Below are 19,284 nucleotides of genomic sequence, written 5' to 3'. Positions count from 1 at the left end.
ATTGTCATTTACTCTAGGAGAGACTTCTTCTTAATAAAGACTGCAAGATTTCAGGTTCTCTGTTGTTGTTATTGAACAAAAAAGATCCACAATATTCCTGGGCAGTCTCTCACATGTCACACACACAAACTTAAAGAGAGCTTTTCGTGCTACCTGTCATCATTCTGAAATGTCTGGTCCCCCAGCAGCAAGTCCCTGAATCGGTAACGAGGTGGGAGCGGAGGCACCCCTGAATCCACATCGGCCATCTTGAGAGCTGAGATGTCCAGAATAACACCAGAGTTGCTGCTGTTGTTTTTCTGCACGGTCTCAGTGGATGGCCTGCATGACGAGAAAGACAGCAGAATCTGCTCAGCAACCTGTCTGCTAGTACAACGGTGACACTTTAAAACAATGTATTCAGCTGAGAACAGACACAACAAAAGTGTACGTGACGCTGTTGATGTAGAGGCTGGCTCTAATTGAAAAAGCATATTACAAAGTTTTAAAACATATGTGAGGAAAGTTATGGTTGTATAATGCACTTGTCTGCAATCACAAAGGTGGTTGCTCGGGGGAACAATGACAAACATTTTACTGTAATGCTCACATGCCAATTTATTCACATGGGACAAAAAGGAAACCACAGCAAACAGAAAAGGCCCATTATCCATTCCATGAAATCCCAAGTAAACACGACATGCATTTATGAGGATGACACACTGAGCACACTGATAATGACAATGAAGATTCTTGACCAGCTATTAAGCTCTTGTGCTGCTAACACAGCTGAGAAAACAGCTTAAGCAGAAATGGTTTGCAATGGGCACACAGACCCTATTTTAAGCCTAAATCCTGACATGGATAATAATCTAAACCATGTGACTTGATGCAACTGACTTATTTCACAAACATCTTGTATTATGTATTATTGTATTAAAGGAAACATACAAACATGCATACATGCATTATTCAAAAAGAAAGGGAACGACATATGAATATGCAACCTATTTACATTTTACAATATACATTATTGCTGCAGCTGCGGCCTTATTGGTCCATCCCCAATAAACATTTCCCTGGTCACATAAAACGACGGGCAAATTAAAAACTACTGCAACCAGAATGTCAACAGTTAAAATCCAGACATTAGAAATGAAGCCAGAAGGATGATGGTTTGTTGCAACAATTGCTGAGAAGTGTATATTACACTTAGTGTAATACTACATGACACCATTACCTTGATTAATACTACTTCACATCAGCTCTCTCTCACTAGCTCCACATGCAATATGTTTCAAGGAAAAGGAGGAACTAGAAGTAACTAATGCACCTTTAAATGTCAGCACTATGCACTAGCCTAATGACTCACACTGATATTAAATGAGATTGGTGCAAATTAATTAGCTGAAGTAAAATGTTTTTCATTTTTCATTTCTCTTGCACCTATTGTCATTTATTATTTTACTTTTTAAAACAAAACTTTAATTTATGGCAACTAACAGGTGGATGCAAGCTGTAGTCAGCACTTCTCTCCAAGGCTTCTGCTCTGCTAATTCAAGTCATGGACTAGAGCTCAAGGTTATTGTGGTTGTGGTGGTGCTTTATGTAATAAATTGTCTAGTTTTCTGTTTGGCTGACTGTATTTAAATCCCATCAAATTTATGAATGTAGCCTGCAAATGAAGCAAGTCTCCATGAGCTGGTAACTCAACACTTAAAGCTTTTGCCCGAACACTTTCATTTCAAGCTCCAAAATGACTCAAGGAATGCAAAGAGCAACTTGAAAATTCAGATTACATTTTGATAAGGCAATCTATGGAGCAGTAGTAGTGGAGGCACACTACAGGTAAAGACCATTTTCAAAGAACAATGTGCATTTACACAAAATTAAGCAGCTGTTTTTTTTCAAATATTGTGGCTAATTATTGTATGCGTTTCCACCTTGTCACACAGTAACACATGTAGGGAAGTTCTTCAGGAAGTTACCTGTCACCGAGGGAACTCGATGATCGGCGTGGAGGGTTCATCACTGGCTCTTACAGGGGTACGTCAATGATGAATAAGAGCGAGAGAGAGAGAGAGAGAGAGAGAGAGAGAGAGAGCGAGCGAGAGAGAGAGAGCGAGAGAGAGAGAGAAAAGGGAAAAGAGAGATTAAACAACACTTATAAAAACTCTCCTCTTAAGACCTTTTGAAAGAGGTCGATCACATCCACTGCCTGTTTCACAGCTTACACGCAAAGATCAGTGCGCACTCTCAAACTTTCTGTTTTTTCACATAGAGTAGGATTACACCAACACATTTATGCAAGGGTACAGTTTGATATTACCGAGTTGTCCCTCTCCAACATCTCCACTCGATGGTGCTTAACTTTTTTATATTGCATCTTTTCATAAAGTGGGAAGCAGGAAGTGGGTTAATCAGCTACTATCTGCATGTGTTTATTAAAGGCACCCTAGTGTACATTTTAATCTTTGCAATAGTGAGGAGGGATTCCCTCGTCAAGATGCTGTTAGCACATTTTTTTCTGCCCATGAAGCAAAACAAACAGATGGAAGGTCATTTCAGAAACAGGACAAAGACTGTTCTTAAATACATACAGTGTAGGTACAATATACCAAAGCTTCATCTGTCTGGTTGAACAAGATGGGCATCCGTGTCTGCACTTCCATGACATTTTTTTACATTTCCAGCTAAAAGATAAACCTAGACTTTCTGTTGATGTACCTTTGGTTTATTGCTAAACTGTCTACAGAGGGAAAAATAAGTGGGTAATACAGAGCTAAGTGTGTGTCTGTGGTTTTCATACTACGGTGTGGGCAATCTTGAGTGGGCTAATAGCAACCAGAGACATGATCTCCCTTATTAACAGTGAAGGCACAGTCCCCCAGAAGGGCAGACAGAGAAAAGAGAGATAGGTTATGACCGCGAGTACGGTGGAGAGGAAAGAAAGCAAAAACCAGAAACAAAAGGAGGTGAATGCAGAAGAATAAAGAATATAGTACTCTCAATGTGTTCTTTACTTTAGGAGACATCAGAAGTTAAGAAGAACTACATGACAAGATAAACGAGAGAGAGAACTGTACATTCAGCTGTGCAAGTAAAAATTAGCACGTCCCCATACAGTATAAAAGAAAAAAAATACAGAGCCTGTGACCTCTGAGAGCTCACTTAATGGAGGAGGCAAAGTGACCACAATAAAAGGGAAAAAGAGTCGCTTGCGGTAAGAGAGTGTCTCCTTTTAATGGAGCGAATGTCGTGGATTCAGACCAAAGAGAGCAGATGGAGCGAGGAAAAGCATGTGCAGGGAAGGCATAAAACTGGTCTTTAAATAAATAACGGGAACCAGGGCGAGAAGAAGACTAAAAAGAATCAAATTCGACTTACAATGGCTGTAAAAATCTGCAATCGTCTTCTTCAGAATTATGTATTTCAAAAGGTCAGATGAGACTAACTGCCTTTCAGATTTCAACGCAGAGACCAATATCTAGACATAATGCTCAGCACAGTCTGCAAGCAAAAAAAAAGGAAATCTGTGATTAAAACCATCATCTGTGAAACATATTTATCAAAATTCCACATTTGAAAAAAGTTTGTTAGTGACAACAAAACTTTTAATTCGTGGAAAAATGGAGGGGGGGGGGGGGGGTTGCTTATTAAGGTGTTGGATGATTGAGCCATCAGAATTGACTCTTCAAACGTTTTTAACCTCCACAGAGAGGCAGGACACCAAGATTTCCCCAGCTGATGATGCTATTCTAAAGCAAACTCACAATATTTTCTGACTCAATCAAGGCATTCAGTGGCCCCTATGAATGAAGGTAATGGAATCCTGGAAGAGCCCACTGAGCATCAATATAAAGCTGATAACTGTATTGATTTGCAGTGATGAACAATGGCAGAAAAATGCTCTCCACCACAGCGAATCAGCCCATCCTCACTGCAATTACCAAGGGTTCAGCTTTAATACAGATACAATTAATACAGACATACATAACGCAGAAATGCAGTCATGATATTTTCATGACAACCAAAACATCTGCATTTACGTCCACCACAGATGTTATGGCAACACAATATAAATAACAGAGAAAATAATAATAATCTTACTTCACGGTACAGCATCTGCCACCAAAGCTTTACAATAAACTTGATGATATTCGCTGAACTTATACGCGTTAAAACACATAGGTGCATCTGTACCCTGTGATTTCCTGTTAACTTCGTTTACCTGGCTGTGCTCCCGTTTCTGGCCGAGGTCCCAGCATCGTAAACTTAGGTTTGATTTAGATAATCTCCATTCGCTCTCCATACTGCACTGCGTGTGCGACACAGGATGCTTCCCAACAACGAGTACCCGCGAAAGCTCTGTCATCACTGGAAAGTGACAATTGCAAGAGTTGTGGGGTGGAAGTTAGCTCCTGTGATCAGAGGTGGGAAGAAAAGGGATCCAACAGTGAGCTTTGGGGGTTTAGTTAAATCCCATCAACCCAAAGAAGGGTCTCGTGACGGCAAAGCGCGAAGCCTGACTTGCTAACTTCCTGCCATTATCATTATCACATGTACGCGATTATGGCACACCTGACATTAAACGTAAATATTCATGGGCGAAAAAAACAAACAAAAAAACAACCGACTGACTTCCTTGTCGCTTAGCAACAACTTTGTTTGCCACTGTTGCCGAACTACATTTCGTGGCGGAAGGAGGACGGACGTTAAGTTAACGATAAACTTGCGCTCGTCTTTTTAATTAGCTCGCAGCCCCCTGTAACCGTTGTCAGCTGCTGTTATATAACAACCCTTGCCCTCGGAATCACTCAAAGTACAGCTTCTCTTCGCTGTTGTCTCCTGCCATGTAACGTCTGCTTACGCATATGAAGTAACACATCAAGTAAGCGCGCTGTCCACCGGGTTTCCACGCTGTCCGGACAATATCATCATCCTCATCCTTGCTTCCCAGGACACAGCGGGTGAGGGGCGCTGATTTCCTAACCTGAAGTCACCACCGGTGCCTCGCCACCTACCGGACAACCTTGGAATAATTCGTCGTCTGCCGAGGAAACTGAAGCGTTTAATGCTGACAGGAAATTTCTAATTTAAAAAGAGCTTTTAGTGAAATGAAAAAAAAAAAACTAATAATAGATTCTGCAGTTCTGCGCTGTCACGGTTATTCCCACCCCAAATCATGACAGCGCAGAATTCTTTCAAAGTTATGTCAAGGCAAAAGACTGGCTCTTATTTATTTATTTTTAAGAAGTGGTATTTAAAGGGTAGTGACAGATGTACCTATATATCCAAACACGTTTGTTTGGAGAAAAAAAGTGCATTAAAGTGCAACTATTCTTCTACTATTATATTTCCACTACCACACGATAAATTGCATGTGGGGGAGCTTTACTCTTAGCTGCATACTGGTCAGGAAAAGACCAAAACATCACAACAGTCCCCAAAATTATTAAGTTATTTGTTGGTCCTTATAATTATCAATATCCAGCAACATTTTATGGAGCATATACACAGCACGTGTAGAGTCTTGCCAACTTACACTTGCAATATCTTCCTACAACACACAGGGAAAAATTACATACATAAATGTATATATGTATTTCTGTTAAACCATACCTGCAACAGCTGCTCTGTCCTCTGCTATTTGCCTCACAACTGTCCCCCTCACATTGAAGAAAATATTCATTCTGTGTGCACAGTGGCACGACTGGGGAGACACCGCTGGTTCCTGTGTGTCTGTGGAAAAGCCGCGCTACTCTGTGTGCGTTCCTTGTGCTGAGCCTCTCCACATTTCAGCCCATTATTCTCCAGGGGAAAGAGCTCTGAGCGTCATCGTTTTAAAGCCCACACAGCCTCTTATGCTTTCCCATGCCAGCAGTCAGATCTCACTCACTCACTCACTCACTCACCAGTCTCGCTAAGGATCTTGATTCCCACAGATTTTCTTCTCCACTTGATTTGTCTGATTTTGTTGGTTTACACCGCAGCAGGCACTTACCCTTCCTATCAGTGGATGTTTACACAAGCTCAATGATTAAATATGGTGAAGCACTTTATTTACAGTCACTGCTGTGGGTCATTTACAGACATTTCCCGCATACTTTGAATAGACTGAGCCACTTGCAAAAATTCAGTGATATGATTAACGTCTACATAAATTTCAAAGATGTCTCCAGCTTATTGAAATAACTCAGAAAGGAGCTGTGATTGGTTACTTTTAACACACTTCACATGAACCATGCCTCATTGTAAGACTAACAATATGCGCTTGCTATGTTTTTACCTCCAAATCCGTGCCTTAGCTATGATTTATCCATGACTAACACCTGTTACTCCACATTAATATTTAATTAGCAAGCTCATGAGTTAAAATGAAATCATCTTAAATGGTGGTATCCCTTGAAACACTGATTCACTTTTTCATATTATGAGCATTTTTGTGATTGTCTCATTTTTACTTGATTGCTTTTTCTTTTTCAGAATTGTATAAAATCTACATTTTAAGTCTGTCAATCCAAAAGTTAACCTATTCTTGAAATCTGCTTTCTACAGTTTCATCTGTTTATAATTTCTAGACAACAGACATAAAAGATCAAAACTGGGTAGCATGTGATGTGCTTTAATTTTAGTTAGCTGTCACCATGTACTAATGCAGCTATGTCTCATTTTGTAGCGAACTCCTCCATTATTCATTTATTCTACTGCCTTTACTTGAACCATATTGCAATGTGTCCCTGAGCCTACATCCATTAGGCTATTTTTCTCTAACACTTCTGTCCTGCTCATATAATATGAGTATTGTTGAGTCTCAGCACAGCGCAGCCACTCTCCCACCTGGATGCTTACTCTTCATGCTTCCAAAGTGTCTAAAAACAGATGGAAAGGGAAACATGCTCAGACAGTGAAGCACCCAGATTCAGCTTGCAGCCTGAAGGCATATATAATATATAGGAGCCATACATGAGCACAGTGCATGAATCACAAAGAGACTATATATTTGTCTCGCTTATAATATTTTCATCCTGCATACACTTTCTTTAACATTAATCGATGTAATGTTACATTGAATTTTAACTAATTTTGGAAGAGACATCTCTCCTCTTTTTTGTGTCTTGATTTTTACCAGAGTAAGAGTCTGTATTTTTCCCTTTAACACCATTATCTGAACCTGCCACATCCAGTGTAATTACATTTACTAAACATAAATGATTCGAACAATCCAGTTAAACATAAAATTATTTTGATTAGTTAATCCTTCTCCCATATTACCAACAAAGTGTAAACAATAATCCTTCGGGAAAATATTAATATAATATATTGTATCAATATATCTTATACAACATATTTGATGTTTTATGCTAATGCATTTGTGGCCTGCTGTGCCCTTCATGATGTTTTAATGTAAATACATTTCCTCTTTATAGCTCTCTATTACTAATTGATGTCATTGAATAGTGGTTCAGTTCATAGCTTGTTTACATTATGGCTTTCATGTTTCCTGCAAATTTAATTAACAGGGAACCAAAACAAAATTATGTCAGGGCTTATGGCATCATTTGATGCTTGTAGCAATCATTTTGTATTAGTTTTGTCACAAACTCAGTTCTCCTCTTACCTCCATGTGTTGTTTTCATGGCTGTAAACTGCTGTTGTTTTCAGATGGGTGAAACCATCAGATCCTCCTACAGCCAGCAGTGCACCACTGAAGACTACAAGAGATATCTGAAAATACACAAGTAGGATAGAGACAGACATATATATACTTTGTTGATCCTAGGATTTCAGATTATGTTACAAAGAACCAAGTCTTTGTTTCAGTGCTGAAAACTATTCCAAGTGTTTTCTTGAAGTATCCTCATTTATCTTATACTGCACCTTGTTTCCACTGTGGGAAACAAGCCATTTTATTCTCTATCTCTTTAAGTCCACCCCTTTCATGCAAACTTTCTCCCGAATGATTACCTGTCACATACAGAAGGTTTAAACAAGATGTCGGTAGGATTGCTGTCAAAACCAGACCAGGGTGACTGTTTATGGACATCTGATCTCACTGATATCATACAGAGTCAAGAGTAGAAAAAACTTTCTAAAACTCAAAGTCCAATGTTTGAAATTGTGTCATTAAGGTGCTATTCTCATCAAAAGTAAATAATCTCAACAGTTACTGGAAAGATTTAGCATTTATTTACACTTACATTACACCTCTGGATTAGTCTTTCGTTTGCCTTTAGAACTGCTTCAGGTTTTTGTGGCATAGATTCCACAAGGTGTTGGAAACATTACTCAGATATCTCCGTCCATGTTGACATAACAGCATCACGTAGTTGCTGCAGATGTGTCAGCTGCACTACAAATCTGTTCCACCACATCCCAAAAAGTGCTCTGTTGGATTGAGATCTGGTGACTGTGGAGGCCAGTTGTGAAATCATTGTGAAATCAATTGTGAATCGTTGTCATGTTGAAGAAGGCAGTTTGAAATAATTTGAGTTTTGTGACATAGTGCATTATCCTGCTAGAAGCAGCCATCAGAAGATGGGTACACTGTGGTCATAAAGAGATAGACATGGTCAGTAACAATAGTTAGGCAGGCTATGATGTTTAAACATTGCTCAGGTGGTACTAAGGGATCCAAAGTGTGCCAAAAAAAATGGTTTTCTATATATTTATTTATAAGGCTATCATATTTATTACTTTGCATATTTTCATTTTAAAAAGTGGTTTGTTGACTTATTGCTTCCTTCCTGTCAGCTGGAGGCAGTTTGGCCATTCTCCCTCTGGGAACAATTAGGCATTTGCACTCAGAGAACTGCCACTCACTGGATATTTTCTCTTTTTCAGGCTACTCTCTGTAAACCCTAGAGATGTTTGTGTGGGAAAATCCCAGTGGATCAGCAGTGGTAGTGTTGTAAGATATGGAGGGAAATACTCAGACTGTGGCACCTCAGTGTTTCTTGAGCTCATGTGGCTCAAAAGCCACTAAGTGAATGCAAAGCGAATCTTGGCCACTTTAAGGTCACTTAAATCACCTCCAATCATTCTGACACTTCCCCCAAACCTCTGATTGGCCGAACAGAATTTATGTTACTCAGCAGTTGAAAATGTGTGCCTAACAAAGTGACCTGCGAGTGTGCTGCTTTACATTTGTAAAATAAATCTGTGTAGACTTTTCACATTGTACCAACAGTATGACAGATGTTTCACTCAAATATGTTCAGTCAAATATTTTAGAATATATTTGGTTTGGCTCAAATTTGATAGATACTTTTATGCCCATAGTGTGAAAATGCCATCATCCAGCCAAACTAAGTTTGTGACACATAACTGCTAAGTGACACTTAGTGTTTTGTTTAGCTGCCAAAAGCTGGTATGCCAATATATGAAACGGAGATGGTGAGCACTGAAAACATTATACTGTTATCAGTGCTGGATTTGTTTAGTTTTGGTTCCTGATTTATTTTGTCAATCCCTGACCGTTCTTTCCCCATCGTCTCCTGAATCTCCTCGTCTTGTTGTGCATTTGTCTTGTTTCAATTTTGTATGTTTGCATTCCCTGCCCTGATTAGCTTCACTCATGCTCTCTTACTTAATTTTATACTTTTTTTTTTTTAACTTTCTTACTCGTCTAGCATCCTACATTTGGGTCCTCTAACTTTATAATGAATTCATTTTAATCATCAGCACCATCACAATCCAGTGAAAGCATGCTAGAAAATGTTTTCAGTAAGAACCCTTTATTGCAGTGTAAATTATTAAACAATAAAACAAAAGAAAAATCATGTGGTCCTCTCTCATTCATGTCACTCATATTTCCTCACTCCATATTTTCCATTTTTATCATTCGTATGCAAATATGGCCAGAAGGTTTTTTTTTTTAGAGAGAACAGTTTATGTCTGTTGTACCGATCTACCCTCTCACTCCTCATGTGTTTCACAGGCATCAACCTCATGGTGTCACAATTGAACCTTTGCAGTTGCATGGAGCTCCAGCTTGAGCTCATCTTTGCCCCCGGCCATGTAGAGGTGTCTCAGGTACACAGCACAACCAGCGCTCTCTCTGTGACTCAGCATGTGCGCGCATATCGACCAGGTTCCATCTGCAGGGTTGTACCGCTACACTGGGGAACATTTAGAAGATAGCACAAGTGACGGGAGGGCATGTATACTATTTAATGCACAACCACATACACCATGTGTGTAGCACTAAAGGTTGGGAGTGTTTATGTAGAAAAATGCCCAGGTTGTCATGGGAACGACTGTGTGGCAGGCAGAGTGTGGACCTAGATGCAGGATCCAGGAGGCAGAAATTATCTCAAAAACTCAGTTTTATTGCTGGAACTTAAGAAAAAAACAAACAAAAGAAATGCAGAGCAGCACATAAGGAAAAATAAATGAGGACCCTTGGAGGAGGTAAACAAACTGCCATGAGGGAAGGATACAACAAACAACAGAGGGAGACTCAGACAATAAATACACACCAAGTAATTAGAGAGACAGGACACACCAGGGAACACAGCTGACACTTGTTGGGAACACAAAACAAAGAAAGCAAAGCCAAACAGAGTGCACAAGAGACAAGATACTAGCAAAATAAAACAGGAAGTAACTAAACATGGCATCATTAACAGACAAAGACTTGACAGAAGGCATGGGAACACAGGGAAGACAGGGGAAATAGAAAGGGATAACTAAATATTACATAACCAAGAAAATGAACTAGACTGCAGACAGGGGAAATAATAAATGCCAAAGGAAAATGTGAACTGCACTAATATACAAAAAGAGGCAATCTTAAAAACAAGTGTTGAACCCGCAGGGAAACACTAAGCCCTGGGTTTAAGACCTATAACACAGGCTTTACTAATCTACTCTACACAATAAGCTAAAAGTATTTCCTGTAATATACGTACATTTTTCAGTTTGTAAAAAAAAACATGTTGGATATTCCAAGCCAAGATTGTGTCCAAGAACTTGATGGGAACCCAAAAATGGTTGTGGGAATTGCACCGATGTGCACTTCTCACAGACAAAAATAGTTAGGAACAAGTGACCCGTGTTTATCTTTGGCAAGGTTGAAGCGGTTGCCTGTAAGTGTGTATGCATGTGTGTGTCTTGTGGTAATGTGGGATACATGGAATTAAAGGGGTCAAGATACACCATAAGTGTTTCTTAAATTCTCCTATGTCCAAAAGCAGGCAAGTTCAGTTTTTGAGGGTAGAAAGAGGTCGGGTCACAAACAGGGCACAAAATATTTTTTGGGAGTATAGCTTTCCTATATTAACACATACTATTTTTCAGCTTTTATTTATTTATTTATTATTCTTTTAGTTTAAAAAAAAATCTTCATATAAAAGCAAAGCAAAATTCTGGGTATTTGTTGCTTCCAACGGCCCAAATGTGGATGGTTGCAGGTTAGCACGGTGGGGGAAAAAAAAGTCTGTCTTATGAAAGACATTTTTTATTATTATTATGATTAGCTCACATTAATTCATAGTAAATAATTGTTAATTCAACAAGGAGAGATCATGTGGGAGAATTGAACATGATTTATTGTGTTAGAAAAATTATTAGACAGGAAAATCTATTAGCCAATTAGAGTCTGATAACCATCATCAAGGACTTAAGTGACTCCAGGGTTTGGATGCTGGTGAAGATGAAGCTGGAGGCTCTGACTGAGGTGGGGAGGAAGTGAGCTGCATGAATCAGAATCTAAAAGGGAGACTAACAGAGGAGTACTGAGATTTAATGTAAGCAGATTGGCTCAAACGAGGCACGTAAGAAGATGATTGGACTACAGTAATGATGTCAGTATTGAGTTTGAGAATGTGGGTGAGTGGAAGTGACGTAAAGAATCGACTACTAGCCAAACAGCCAGGGATGAATGCAGGTGAGTGATTACAGATTTTCCTTATTGAAGTTAGGCATAATATTCGATTTCAGCCTTTTATCCTGTTGATGTAATCAGTATCTGTGAGGTTTAGGACAAAGATAGTCTTTTTCAATAACATCGCACACCTGAGTCCTTTCACCATCACTCCCTCCCATTATATACAGGTTACCTTCCAGCACAGCAGCCACAGCTCTGGTTCTTCTTGTCAGCACCGGTACCTGCTTGGTTCATTTGTTCATTTTTGGATCATATTTATAACAACGAAACAAAGGTTATCATTTTAGCAAGTGATCTGTCTGTCATTGATATTTTTGTGCAGCTTGAATTCTTTGTTCCTTCCTCTGAGTCAGCCTCTTCAGCTTGTCATCAAATTAATGTGAAATGTCAGGTAAATAAGAAAATGATTAGATTAGTTTTAGCTACATTTATAGATTTTTTTTTTCATGGCACAAACAAGTTTCATACATGGACAGTAAACTAAACACATTAGAAGACTGTGTTAGGAATGGAAGATACATATTTAGTTTATTTGCAAACTCTAAAGAGAGACCTTTCATTTCAGTGAGAGCTCTTTAAAACAGTCTCATTTGTTTAGTCTGCACAAAGTGGAATGACAGTTCATTTTGTAAGATATTGACCTTTAGTTTGCACTTGTGCTAAAGTACCTCTCTACAGTACTTATGAAAGTAATGCCATCATGTCCTCCAATGGCATACAGATATCTGTCCATTGCCACCAGACACACTGCACTCTGGGGGTTGTTCAAGGGTGCTACATCTGTACTCCAGCTGTCTGTGTCTGGATTGTACCTGCCAGGATGGAAATCAAAGAGTGGGATGTCAAAGTGTTGGAGGAAGATAATATCAGCTGCTGGCAATAACATTTTGAGAAGACAAGTCACAGAGAGATGCTTTCATAGAAACTCAGCTTTTTTTAAAAAAAAAAAAGTATTTGCAATCTTTGTGCTTTGTGCTACTTTTAAAGTTTTTCAAGCTTACACACAAATAAAAATAGAAAACCATTCTACACTGTTCATGGGGCAGTGCGGGAATGTCACTTTTGGTTAATTTCTATCCTTTAGGAGGGTCTTGCAACAGACAGAATTAGTCAAATTGCCCATTTACTACAATAGCCAAATACTGTTTTCCCCTTTATATAGCCACAATTTCTTAGTAGCCTCAGTAGCATAAAATGACAGTGCAAATAAGAATAGTTACCAGAGAGATACTTCAAAATGAAGATAAAGTATTAGTTTAATTAGAGTAGTATACTCTCGAACATTAGCTTTTGCACACAGACACACACAAACACACAGACACACAGACACACACACACACACACACACACACACACACACACACAAACACACAGACACACAGACACACACACACACACGTTCGCACTGAGTGAAAACGTTTTAGTTGTGTGGGCATCTGTGCAAACATCTGTCAAAGTGTTTCCTCTCCACGGGAAGGCTATTAAAATTGTTTTCTCTGTATTCAAGACTCTTAGTTGAAGACCCACATCCTACAAAACAATATTTTCTCCTAATTGGCAAAATTTTGCTTGAGTGGGACATTTGATATTCCCCTGAAATGTCAGCACAGCGATGTAAACACCCTTCAGAGATTAGGTGCAGTCGGCTAAGGGGCAAAAAAAAAAAAAAAAGAGCTAGCAGGATCATTGCATAGAGAGTTGATCACTCTGGAGCAGGTCTTCCCCATACTGTTGTCAAGAGCCTGCTGGGATGATTATTACTGGGTCAGTTGGCTGGCATCCATTTAAGAAATGGCTAACTGTGGGAACTGGGAAATTGGCCAGCTCCTTTGAGATATTTGAAGGAACTGACGAAGTAGAGCAAGAAGGAGAAACTCGTCGACTAGTGCACTGTGTGTGTGAGTGAAATAACTTATTTTGGACTTTCTGGGCCTATGAGAAATAAATACCCCAGAAACATCAGGAGATGGAGAAAATCCTATAAAACAAGAATTTGGGGCAGTCCATCGCTCACTAATAAGATTTTATAATTACAATTTGATTTTACTTTTTTTTAGGCACCTGCATCAAATTTCTGCCTTAACACTGACCTCTTCTGTCGAATACTATCAACAACAACAACGGCAAATAAATACAAATCTCTCATTCTCCCATATTCTCCCATTAGTTCTAGTATACAGCATACACAGTTATGCAGTTTAAAGCAGTTGCCTTTCTTTTTATTTAATATGAAACATTGATCTACAGTTTAAGCAGTACTTTAAAATAAGTGTATGGCTAATGATGTTAAGTTTTAAGATTACCAGATTCAGGTTGGGTAAAAATAAAAACACAAGATCAGTGATGTAGCAGCTTGTCTCACTCAAGATCCACCACAATTTACAGTTTATTGTAATGTGTCATGAAGAGAATGAAAGTTATAAGGTAATAGTTGTGTTACGTTGGTTCGTTTGACTGGGAGGAAACACACAAACCCAAACACAGTCCAGAGAAATGGGATGGTTTTGTAAAGAAAGGAACATTAAACTTGTGGATCCAAGTATCCCCTGAGATAAAAGTGAAAACAAATTAGATTGACTGTATTACACAAACTAATGGGAAATTATTCTACTGAGAAGTCAAAGAGAGAGGCAAACCATCATATCCAGGAAATCTGACCACCCTTGGAGGAATTCATGCGGGAATGCGGTCATAAATTGACAAATACGACACTGACCTTAAGCATAATTTGAGAAGAATGTCTTGCCCTGTAAGTTTTGTACCCTCAGCGTTTGACTTATCTACAAGCCTGCTGCTATATTTGTCAAAACAACCATGAAGTCTAACTTAAATTCAAATTTCACAATGCTATATTCTTGGTCAAAGAAAGTTACATCAACAATAGGACAGAGGTCTTTCAATATATAGATGTTTGGACCGTATATACTTACACCATCTTTTGCCAGCCTTGGCTTAATGAAAAAGCATCAGCACCCCATAGCCTACTGCCAGCAGTTGGTCCACAAGTCACCGACTTTGATGTCTCCACATGACACCTATATTACATTACACGACTTCATTCATCAGCTCGAGCTGGGAGGAATCCTCTGTTAGAGCCAGGCAGCTGGTACTTATTAAGAGATGACTTCAGATTGTCGCTGACAGCTCGAGCATGCTTCCTTTCACCTTTCCTTGCTGTGATTGCTTGTGCGAGGTAATGAAATGTCAGGTTGAATCATCTTGTTCCACAAAATTAGCCTAAATGAAAATAACCCATTTCAGTTAAAGCCTCTCATGAAGTCAGCAGTTTAACTGGAAAATGAAAACTCAATCTGCTCAGAAGATGACGTGAAATGCTCACAGTGACAAATCCTTTGTGTTAAAGGGCTTTAAGTGTTAATACCAAGGGAGAAGTTTTGAAGTTATTCCATAGTGTGGCATTTTAAAATACAACTATTTGCCAGAATGGGGTCCTTAGGGACTAGTAAAGCGCTATATAAATACAGGCCATTTACCATTTACCAGAATAAGACCAGTGTACACACATAAGACATTTTAAAACTATCTCAACTCCCCACATTCCTGTAACATTGCAGGTTATCATCCCCTACCCACAGTATAGATCTTGCTCTCCCCACAGGTGCACTGACCAGAATGCTGAGCATTTTTGGAGTTGATCTTCACTCAGGGCAGAAGCATTCTACTGAACAAAGAAAAGAAAAGAAAAGAAAACAAAACAAAACAAAACAAAACAAAACAAAACAAAAGACAATACAGTTTTCATTAAACATATCAGTTATCTTCTTTTTGGAACCAATTCTGAGTCTGTGCTGTACAACTGATATTCTTACAAAATAAAAAAAAAAATAAAAATATTAGGGTTAGCCCACATCAGTATAAAAACATATCAAAACACATCTCACTTCCCAATGATTTGCATATATATCTCAGAGGTTGTTCCTGAGTGATGCCTGACTGGAGCTTCCATGTGGTATTGAGGCAGGTTATTGGCTGGTACTTGGATGGGACCAGTCCCTTCTGGCCACCCTTGAGGATCAGGAATGTCCGGCCTTCAGTTAGCCATTCTGGGTGTCTTGTCTACTAACAGCTGGTTCGTTTGTGCTACCAGATGCTCATGGAGTGCTGGCAGCTGGCCACTGTGATGGATACTGGACCCTGTTCAGGGAGGTTGCTGTGGTGCGCTCTTAGATCCACTAACCACTGAGCATCACCATTATGGGTTTCTTACTTCTCCCATATGCTCTTCCAGGATTGCGCTGTGTCCATCCTTGGAGGAGCTGTTCTCATATTGTTCCCCTGCCACCGACAGTATATCTTGGATGGTTCAGTGTAGTACAGCTGGTTTATTCTCCTGGCCTCTATCTCTCTGGTATACCTGTTTAAGCAGCTGGTCAAGGCTGTGAGTCTTTGCTTGGCAGTTTCCAAAGTCTCAGGTATGGGCAGGTGTCTGTACTTCTTAGGCACCCCTTTCTTCATTGCACCTTTGTGCAACTCCAAAAGTTGGCTAACTTCCCTCTGAGCTACCTTGATTTTGGCCACTAGTTTCCTTCTCCATGGGGCTACTTGTGGCTGTTCATCTTATAGCCAAGCACCTCTGGTTCACTGCTGCCATGGTGTAGTCTCGGTGATGGTTGCAGTAGGGATCTTCTGTAATGCTGCATCCACATCTTCTAGTAGACTTTCAGAGGGTACTTCACATAGTCTTGGTAATTGGCCATGGAGGGACCAGGTTTCCACCTTTGCCACGATCCTATCTCTCAGGTCAGCTGCTCTGGCAATCAGCGCACCTTCAGTCATACTTAGGGCTTGGTACCCAATCCCAGCTCCCACTTGTCGCAGTATTTGTGTTATACCTCATTGATCTCCAGTTGTGATAGCAGCTGTTTCATCCAAGTGTTGAAACACTGAGCTACTAATTGTTTTGCTGTCAGTCTAGATGCTGGGTATTCCATAGGTCCCACATCCTCCCTGTGTAACCCCTTCCGCTGGAGTTACTTGGTAGTAGCATTCCAACAGTGCCCTGTTCTCATCCCACATATGCCTTCGTGTTCAAATAGCCCTCTTCTCATCAGTGACCTGGTTCCTTGCAACCTGACGCAGACCTTGTTAATCCACACCAGTATGGTTTCAGTTAGCTCTCTATTGCTCATATCTGAGCTAGGCTTGGTTACCTGACAATGAATTCACTGTACTCAAATGGTTTCCACAGATACCAGATCTCAATCTAACAAAGCACCTTTGGGGTGTGGTAGACCAGGACCTGGATGTGCAGCTGAAACATCTGCAGTAACTGTGTGACGAGTGCTCCTCTGAATAGTGTATGTGTGAATGGTTGAATATGTACTAAAAAAACACTTTGAGTGCTAAGTTAGAGTACAAAAATGCTGAAAAATAGTTTGATCTATTTGCCGTTTAACCAGGCATCCATTAATTATTAACCAAAAAGCCTGCCCAGGACAGACCACAGCAATTACAATAAAGTGACCACAGCAGTCTCACAACAGTATGGTACTGAAACTGCAAGATCCAGCATTAATTGGTCTTGTGAGAGAGTGAACAGATGCATTCATTTAATGAGGATTGCAGACTCCTTCGAAAGCTGTTTACTAAGAGTGGACCTATTATGACATTCCAGCCCCATGTTTTTCTTCTTGAATCTAACACCTATGGGAGTAGGACAGTGCTCTCTAACACCATTATCAAAACACCGGATGAAGCAACTCTGGAAGAATGGCATTAGCAGAGTAGCTGTGAATAACCCACAATTTACAATAACAATTATTTATCAGATTTATCAGACTGTTTTAGCTCCTTTCCCTGTAAAGCCATACTACCTAAGCCAAAAATTTAGTTTAATTGGCTGCTCCTTGCAAACATTAGGTTTGAACAATTGGTGAGTGGAGCTGCTGTGCTGACAGCCAGAGCTGTGTGCCTGAGATGATATATATTTAGGGAAGCAGAGGACTGCAAGCATAAATAAAATCCTGGTCCTGCAGGTACACTTTCCATAATACAATCTCATAATAACATTTCTTCAGTTCAATATTGTATTTGAGTGTTGCAATAAAAAGAAAATCTGTTCTTTTCCTGAACTCTTTAAACTCTCAAATTGTGATGCATCAACTGACCCATAAACATGCTGTTGAGGACATGTTTTGGAATGCATTTGCTGTGTTGTCTCTGCAGAGTGAGGGGAGTTGACATGCCGTGATGGCAGAATAACCCTTCTTTGACCAGCAAACCAGCATATGGCGGGCCTCTTGCTCCTGTAGGGCTGCTTTGTGACATGAAGCGATAAAGCAGACATGGACAAATTACAATGACTGTGTACTCATAACTTTCTCCCAACTACTGCCAATAATTAACAAAAACAAGCGTTTACACATCTTCCTGTATTGCATGTGATATTCAGACATTATGTCCCCTCTTGTTTCACTAGTAAAAGATTTGCTAATACACAGCTACTGCAAATCTTTCCAGCCAAAAGACTCAAAAACCTAGATTGAGAGCTGGAAGTTTGTTCATTATCCTACTGTTATTTTTTGTTTTAATCTTTTAGTATCTGTAGTCAGACTTGTAAATCTGCCTGAAAGCAACAACCTTATGTGCTTTATCTGTAAACACATTTCTGATTCCTGCGATGTGTCTTCTTTGTATTGCAATAGCTTTCTGAACTGTAAGACATTTCAAGTGCTAAAACCTGCCTTCCCTCAGTTGCTCCACAAATCCCTATATAACTTCCCCAAGTGATTCATTCTACCATCCGTGAAACCCCAGACTCCTCCTTTAATAGGAAATTGCTGACGTGTGCTCAATTTTAAGTTCAGATGGACTTGATTGCCTCATAACTTAAAGTCATGCAGGGTTTCTGTGGCCCATGAAGGTGTTGTATATGTTAGATTTCTTATCTATTGAAAGTAGAAGATACGTATGTATAGGTACAAATTCTAGATGCAAAATTTGTTTTCTAATTAATCAATTATTGGGTTATAAAAATTATAACAATTAAACACACATCACAAATCTCTATTTCTTTGCTCAGCAGGAACCACTCGGATGTTTTAATGATTCATTATTTGTTGGTCAAGGAAAGTCGGTAAAATGGAAAATGCAAATCCTGATGTAAAAATGACTATTCTGTTACCTCCTTGTGGTCCTTTTTCCAGGGCTGACTGCCAAATTGTGTCTTAACTACACATTACACTACACATTATATTGTTTCTAAAGATTAATATTTGTTTTATGAGATCTGGTAATAAACGCACTTCACCTTTACTTCACAGATAGACAAACAGACAGGCACACCAGGCTAAATTGTAGCCGTCTGCCCGTCAGCGAGACCTGCAGAATAAATGAGTCGAAAGTCTTTGGGTATAAGATAGACAACAGATCTCTCTAATTGTCTGTAGTTTCCT

At 39.5% G+C, this 19,284-nt stretch overlaps 1 protein-coding gene across 24 annotated transcripts in view; it reads right to left on the bottom strand.

Moving 5' to 3' along the window:
• Positions 1–5,875, bottom strand: part of kcnt1b (potassium sodium-activated channel subfamily T member 1b) — a 75,995-nt gene extending 70,120 nt beyond the window's left edge. For 6 of the 24 annotated variants that reach the window (XR_005698646.1, XR_005698647.1, XM_040050431.1 and 3 more), the window contains exons 1-3: positions 5,602–5,871; positions 1,968–2,016; positions 154–321 (exon numbers count right to left, since the gene is read on the bottom strand). Coding sequence is in view for 22 of the 24 variants with exons in the window: in XM_040050431.1 (XP_039906365.1) it covers positions 154–321; positions 1,968–2,016; positions 5,602–5,671 (287 nt within the window). In the remaining 2 variants the exon portion in view is untranslated. The other 18 variants (XM_040050424.1, XM_040050413.1, XM_040050414.1 and 15 more) reach the window with 12 other exon arrangements.
• Between the last annotated feature and the right edge of the window lie 13,409 nt (positions 5,876–19,284).

The sequence above is a fragment of the Simochromis diagramma genome, unplaced genomic scaffold (genome assembly GCF_900408965.1).
Source record: "Simochromis diagramma unplaced genomic scaffold, fSimDia1.1 OVJJ01000131.1, whole genome shotgun sequence".
In the NCBI taxonomy this organism is placed as follows: domain Eukaryota; kingdom Metazoa; phylum Chordata; class Actinopteri; order Cichliformes; family Cichlidae; genus Simochromis; species Simochromis diagramma.
This window is presented reverse-complemented; position numbering and strand designations above follow the sequence as displayed.